The 7,941-nt window shown below is 34.3% G+C and overlaps 1 protein-coding gene and 1 long non-coding RNA gene across 3 annotated transcripts in view; both read right to left on the bottom strand.

Annotated features, from left to right (window-relative positions):
- Window positions 1–505, bottom strand: part of LOC117117367 (ras-related protein Rab-28-like) — a gene marked incomplete at its 5' end in the record, with an annotated part of 25,401 nt that extends 24,896 nt beyond the window's left edge. For both annotated transcript variants that reach the window (XM_033261649.1, XM_033261648.1), the window contains 1 exon segment: window positions 376–505. In XM_033261649.1, the coding sequence (XP_033117540.1) occupies window positions 376–505 (130 nt within the window).
- Window positions 506–3,044: 2,539 nt separating this feature from the next.
- LOC117117369 lies at window positions 3,045–5,273 on the bottom strand. Its single transcript, XR_004446893.1, has 3 exons — window positions 5,048–5,273; window positions 4,079–4,201; window positions 3,045–3,585 (listed from the first exon to the last, which is right to left on the bottom strand). It is a non-coding gene; the product is annotated as an uncharacterized LOC117117369 (long non-coding RNA).
- Window positions 5,274–7,941: the final 2,668 nt, after the last annotated feature.

Genomic DNA, 7,941 nt, shown 5'->3' with positions numbered 1-7,941 from the left:
GATTTGAAAATAAATTAGATGGTTACATTGCATACTCTTTGTTTCTTGCTTTATTCAAAATGTTTTGGTTTTGGAAGCTGATTTCAACATTAGAAAGCATAGCCTACATGAAGTCATATAATATAGTAACTCGATGCTTATCCAATAAGTAATAAAAATTCGCCATAATTCATCAAATATCCGTGGCTTCCCCGGGGGCCTTAGGCAGCCCCCTGGCACCCAGCCAAGTGAGACTCGATTTGCTGCACTAGCCCCCCCGTCGGGGACTTTAGCCCCTCCGTCGGGCAGGTCCTGGCGCCACCACTGGTTAGTAAATACATTCACATGAACTGCAAACATTTTCATTATCACCTACATAAAAATATGAAAACTTACTTTTATTACCGACTAACACCATGCTTGGTAATTTATCTGCATCAGTGAATACTTTTTTAACTTTTTGGTACCAATCTTCAATATTCTCAAAACTGTTGTAGTTTGTAATATCATAAACTAACAGAATACCCTAACAACGATAAGATAAATTACAAGTTTACCATACAGTTTGTAGACAATATACAGAATAAAAATTCTGAAAAAGAATTGTACATCAGAAACACAATTAAAAATTAAAAAACTACTAACAGTTTGGTATATAAAATATAAAATTTATCAGAAGAAATGAAACTCAAAATTAATCAGCAATACATTTGCAAAAACCAATGATCTAAAAAATCTATATATTCATCAAAATGTTAATAGTATTGGCAGCATCTTTTTTTTTCAGTAAACTTTCGACTTCAATCAAGTATTTCATCTGGTTCCATAAGTATAGTAGAAAATTATCTATTTTGATTTGTTTTTTAATTGCAATTTAGATAATTGCACTTAAGAATGTGACATGGGTGAACAGATGTGACAGTGACAATGCTATATGGCAAAATAAAATTGTTATATCCAATAACAAGCATCTTAGCACAATCTATTGTGGTCAAAATATATGAGGTGCCAAGTGTAAATTTATTATTTAACAAAAGTACATGTATAAATTTATTATTAATTTAACATACAATTGAATAGATCACCCACTATTTATATAATGCATTTTATATGTAGAAATTATATGTAAATAACAAGTTTTCATTATTTATATACCGTAAAACCTTGAATACAAGCCCAATTGTGTTAATCTCGAGAAGCCCATCTCAAATTAAAGCCCCTTCTTTAGTTTGCAAAAGTAGTTAAGATGATACTTGAGCATAAAGAGTCGTATATATTTAATATATTTGAAAAATTATTTGAAATATATTAAATATATATATTTTCATTATGTTTCACAGAAGATGGAATGGGTATTTTTTTTTTTCCATTTGTGATGAGTGAGGCGGAAGACCATAAAATTCTAGTGGGTTTTGATATTAAAGGATAAAAAAGAATTGGATATCATGGTGTCAATAAACTCTTGTTTTATCATTGTTGTTATAATTTCAAAGGTTAATGTTGAAGTCGCCAATAATGTGGCATATTTTGTTTTCCAGATTAATATTAAAGAGTACATGTTCATTTGCCATTGTGAATGCTTCGACAGAAAGGTCAGGTGCTTATATATTATTCCAATAATTATGTTTTAGCCTTTACTTTGGATTCCTATGAATAAACTTTCACAGACATTGTTATCTGTTTTGATGTCAACTCCTTCAATATATTTATAGTTTCATGAACAAAAATACCCACACTTCCACCATTATACACCCTTGCTCACAAAGTGTTACAGTCTTCGACTACATATCCTTTACATTAAATGTGTTCAAATCAGCATCAGAATCCGACATGTTGTTTTGGTTTGGTTTGTTTACTGCTGTATTTTGCATTAAATGTGTTCACATGAGCATCAGAATCCGACATGTTGTTTTGGTGTTGGTTTGTTTACTGCTGTATTTTGCCTCGTAGCTGTTTATATCATACTCTAGTTTGATCATTGTGTTCACTTTCAAAGATAAATTTTCATTTGTTAGTACAATTTCACAATTATTTTTAACAATCTTTTTATGTTAAATCAGCATATAAGATTTTTTAAATATGTTGTTCAATTTGGTGAGTCACAACTTCGACCGATATTGACAGTACCCATGGTGTATGTACACAAGTTTCTATTATTGTTGAAAAAAAAGTTGTTACATTTGACTCCTGAAAGTCCTGAAACTAACCACAACCAAACACTAAAATTATATTCCATCACCATCATATGTTTTTCTTGTGGGCATTTAAAGCACACCATATATTTCAAAATAATGTTCATACAATAAACTAGAGTACATAAAATATACTGTAACTACCTAGAAACATTTTCTAAGCCTGTTAAATACTACTGTAAATTATCATTTATCAACAACATTTTTCTTCTGCCTTTTCTCACACAAATCATATTTAATTGTATTTTTAAAAATCTACAGGTACCTGTAAAGTGTTAACAAATATCTTTTGTTAAGATACTGCACAACTATTTGCTTAAAGTTGAGGATAAAATGTTGATGATTGCTTGAATGAATTCTATTGTGTTTCATGGATATAATTTATCACAGTTTCAACAACTTTGTAATATAATTCCCGTCCTTGAGCTAAAGTTTGAGCAGTCCCCAAACGTGTTAATCGCATCTGCAAATCATCAGGGAAAGGTGGTTCTTCCTCTATATGAACCTGCTGTAATGGAAATTGTACTGATGATGGATCATTGTAGGCATATTCAATTTGCCTGTGCTCCTCAAGTGGGGTTGACTCAAACAAGTTTTTAAGGTGACCATACTCGGCTTGCAACTGATACAGTGTCCTATTGTGTTCTGTGGAAATTTTTCTTTTGTTTAAGGCCATGGCTAACTCGGTCAGAACTTTATGGATGAGAGGTAAAAACACCCAATGCAGGCATTTAATGTTGGTTGTATTATCAATATCAAGCTCTGCAGCCATGTACATACGATCAAACAGATTCTTAAACTGTGACGTACCCCAGTCATTAATCACACCCCATAGCTGCTCTATAGGTTCATTGTGCACAGAGCGTCCTATTAACACAGATCCTGTGCCACATTTCTCATGCTGTAACTCCCAAACACCTTGATTTTCCCGGCCCATGTCTGTTCTAACTCTTATTGGCCAATCAAATTTATGAGCTGCCTGTAAAAAACCAGCTTTAACCGTGGAAGCATAATTATTTGTAGCAACATTCAAGAATACCACAGTTCTCGAAAACCCATCTATTCCACCATGAATTACAAATTTGTATCTTTTTGAAATCTTATGGTTTCCATCTACGTGCCATAATATAGTGGGGGCACGGAACACCATAACAGCGTCTTTTCACGACTTTGCGTTTTCTATTTTCTATGCCTTTGGGATCAACTAGATGCATTACTTCCCGTAGTCTTTTGCGCTGGATTTTAATTCAACTTGCCTTCAGATGGCCATCCATCAACACTTCTCCATCATTTGGATGATTAACTTTAATTCCTTTCATAATGTTCATTAACTCACCATCAGTTATTTGGGTATATCTTTCATACCTAATAGCTCATGTTCCATAATCTATCTATAAATATGGTTAGGCCAAACCTGTAACAAACAAGAAAGGTTTGTCAAGTAAAATTGTGTTTAATTGCACTACCAATTAAAATGGCCATGAATCTATGTAGTGTTAAAATTTATAATCTTTAAACCTTGACCAAAAAAAATTTTCTTCTCCTTCCATCAGGAATAACAAATAATTTCATATTTTTATTATGGTTACAATTTGTCAATTCGAATCACCTATACGCTTAATGCATTCAAAGAAAGAGTAAGCATTCATGACCCTAAAAAGATCATTTATGTTTTACAGTAGGCCTCAGGTAAAAACTTGCATTGAATTAAACATGGTGTTTATTGTACAAGATACCCTGGGTCAACGCTGCTGTCAAGCTGTGGACGATTGCAGAGCTTAGAGCTCTCGGTGGACCAAGTGGAACCCAGCATGCTACCTTCTTGCCAAGCAAACGTCTGCTTGTGCAGGGTGTCAGCTGACTGTCCAGTGCTGAATAATATTAATAAACAGACTACAGTATTTTACCTCAAAAATTGTAGCAATCCGTCTGATAGGAATTCCCTCATCAAGTAGATTTTGTAATTTATCAGGTAAATTTGTGTCAGTATTTCAAAAAGATAAAAATCACTTGCTTGACAATGCACATGCCTAAAAGAGAATAATTGGATGATGATAATGATATACATTAATTATTTGTATTATTTTTAGACATCCATCAGTGTATACATCATTTACAGGATGATTTTATATATATATATATATATATATATATATTTTAAATTTTCGATCTGAAAAACTATTCTTTCATCGGACGACAGGGGGTCGAGGCCTCTTCAACGGGGTATGAACCCCCTTCCCGTTCACCCTACATCAAGCCAGCACATGTCTGATAAATCTAAGAATGCCATTTCCTGCAATTCAGAGATTTCAATTCTTTAAAAAAATCTGTTTTGGGAGAGGGAACCATCTCCTAGCACAGCCTAGAGCTCCCAGTCCCCCTGTGGACAGGTTTACCCCCCACCAACAGAAAATATATCCTAGCCTAATTGGCCAGGCCTACGCTGCCATTGCCCCATCCTACTACTCTCCTATAGGCCTACACGAAGCATGACATTCTCCTGTTTTGTTTTTTTTTACAAAAAGTCGGGTAGCATGCCCGAAAATGGAGGTAAAATATTTGTGGCGCTAATGTACTTAGTAGGCTACTCCACCTAACCCTAACCTTAACCTCAACTCCAGCCTTGTTATCTTAAAGTTAAGGGTAGGGTAAGGTTGGAGTACTAAAGTGTATTAGAGCCCACTTTTTGTTGACATAAAGGCCTAGGCTAGTGCCTATGGCTAAGGCCTATGCTATGCACCTACTAGGCCTAGGCCTGTCTTTACACAGCAAGCATGAATCCCACCTAGCCTATCCTACTAGGCCTAGGGGTGATTATCTTAGGTTAGGCCTGGTAGGTGATCAAGTCTATATTGGTCATTATTCGGAATTCTTACCCATATTTTGGTCGCTATTTCTTCACCAATTACCTCTTCTTTTCTTCTCTGGGCCCATTCGGCTTCTTCAAGCACTGTGCACTGTATCTCAATCACGCGTTGAATTGTCTCCTCCTCATCATTAATAAACATCCTCCTCATGAATATACGGAACCCTCATGAATATACGGAACCCTCATGAATATACGGAACATGGTTTTGTCATTTACAAAACAAGTTTTGTGTAGACAAAACATGTTTTGTCGAGACAAACATGGTTTTGTCATTTACAAAACATGTTTTGTCGAGACAAACATGGTTTTGTCATTTACAAAACATGTTTTGTACAGACAAACATGGTTTTGTCCTCACAAAACATGTTTTGTCTCGACAAACATGGTTTTGCTATTTACAAAACATGTTTTGTCGAAACAAACATGGTTTTGTCATTTACAAAACATGTTTTGTGTAGACAAACATGGTTTTTTAAGTTACAAAACATGTTTTGTCATTTACAAAACATGTTTTGTCGAGACAAACATGGTTTTGTCAAGACAAAACATGTTTTGTGGAGACAAACATGGTTAAGTTTGTCTTCACAAATCATGGTTTTGTATAGACAAACATGGTTTTGTCTTCATAAAACATGTTTTGTATAGACAAACATGGTTTTGTGTTTTACAAAACATGTTTTGTACAGACAAACATGGTTTCGTTTTTTACAAAACATGTTTTGTACAGACAAAAATGGTTTTGTACATACAAACATGGTTTTGTCTTTTACAAAATATGTTTTGTAAAGACAGAATAACTTTCGTATGTTACAAAACATGATTTGTCCCTTACAAACATGGTTTTGTGTGACAGAACAGGTAGTGTGTCGTTTGGCGCCCCGTATTGGTTTGCGTATTATTGAGTTATACAATCTCATTAATTTAAGCATTGCTGCATAAAAACACGCAATAACGTAACTGGTCGGAGCCACCTTAAAAAATGATCCACTTTATTTTTTGCCAGATGCCCTACAAATTAGTCTAAAGTTGTTGTCTGATTAAGATATTGCCATTCTAGGCCTATGTGGTTTATTTTTATTCCATCTGATGAGTATTTAAAGAAAAAAAACAGAACTTTTTCCACCCGCCCCTATTTATTATTTTTAGAAAAAGAAGGGTAAACAAACAATTTATTTTATTTGGCCCAATTGGGTAATGTCAAAACATTTAGAAACAACAACTTCCTGTTTTTAGGCTAAGTTTTAGCTTTCGTACACTGCCTATCGAGTATCGCTGAGTGGCATACAAAATGTATCACCAATGTTTTCGTACAAATTATAACTCAAATACTTTTAAACCTACATTACAGTAGGATCCAAACGAAACTTGTGTGTGTTGTTAGAAAAATGGATATTACTTCGGCCAAATTTCAAGAACATTGTATAACTCCAGCCCCCTGTTCCTAGGTTAGGAATTCAGCAATGCCATGGAACAAGGAAAACGTGTTAAGTGTTTCTCCCAAACTTATGTATTTTTAAACTTCTATAACTTTAAACGAAAAGTCAGATAGTAAAAATGTTTTTACCAAATTGTAAATTCAATACCTTACTAAATGATTATTAATGCATTATCTCAAAATCTGAATTTCCAACAAGCCACTGATTTGGCTTCACCACGTCACATCAGAAACTCTACATGTCTACCATAATTTGCATGATAATGAGACATATGCAACAGACTGTAATTGCTGAAATTTTGTTATCTTATATGTTCAATTAAACAAAAAATCATTTGTTTTTATTTGTTCTCCTTTAAATACTAGAATTATTAGCCAAAAAATCACCAACAATTATATTCTTGCTGCCCAAATTCATAAATTTTTACTAATAGCCTTATGGTCAATACAGTAGCATTTATGTCCCATCAGACAGGCAGTTCCAAGACCCTTATGGGGTGACCTTTCCAAAAATATTAAATGGTTTTAGTCTTTCTATTTTGTTGTCCTGTCACATAATTTATTTGGTCAGATCCTAAGATAGAATAGGAACTATCTGTTCATTCAGTATTTATAATCATGTATCATGACATGTTTTATCCCAGATTATGATTTTATAGTATCATTGACATACTGTAATTGAATGACCTTTATTGACCTCTGACCTGCTAGTCAAGCACTTTTTCTGAAAGTGAACAGGCCTTGGCCCCAAGACTATTAAAATGGATATGAAACGGTTTCTAGAAATCCAAAATCTTGTCATCATTGTTTAGAAAGTCATTGGAAAACCTCGGACACCCAATATTAAACGTATTGGACAATGCCTTACCCCCAAAAATTCCCAGATGTGTATAAGAGACAGCGTACACCTTCACTACTGACAATGTGTCCAAGATACTCTACTTCTGGAACAAGGAATTTACATTTCTTCCCCTTGAGTTTTAATCCAAACTTACTTAACCTGCTTAGCACCTTCTCTATTTTCTCCAAAAATTAATGCTCTTCCACTGTGGTTGAGAATATCAATATATCATCGAGATATAGCACTAGATCCACCATATTCATGTTGGAAAATATAAAAATCATGACTCTCTGCATTGTACTAGCAGCATTGCTTAAACATTGCGGCATACGTAAATACTCATACAGACCCCATGGGACACTAAATGCAGTCTTCTCTATTGACGTGTCTTCTAGAGTTATCTGATGATATCCATGGGCGAGTTCTAGAGCCGAGAAAAACCTAGCTCCTGTCTCTTATACACATCTAGATGTGTATAAGAGACAGACGGTAGTCCATGAGTGTTTTAAATAGATAACACTGTGTTTCAAATGGGTAGCACAATGTTTCAAATGGGTAGCACATTATTTCAAATGGGGTAGCACTGTGTTTAAAATGGGTAACACATTTTTCAAATGGGTAGCAC

This window comes from Anneissia japonica, unplaced genomic scaffold (genome assembly GCF_011630105.1).
Source record: "Anneissia japonica isolate Jap-2015-1 unplaced genomic scaffold, ASM1163010v1 scaffold288182_len93402_cov192, whole genome shotgun sequence".
In the NCBI taxonomy this organism is placed as follows: domain Eukaryota; kingdom Metazoa; phylum Echinodermata; class Crinoidea; order Comatulida; family Comatulidae; genus Anneissia; species Anneissia japonica.
This window is presented reverse-complemented; position numbering and strand designations above follow the sequence as displayed.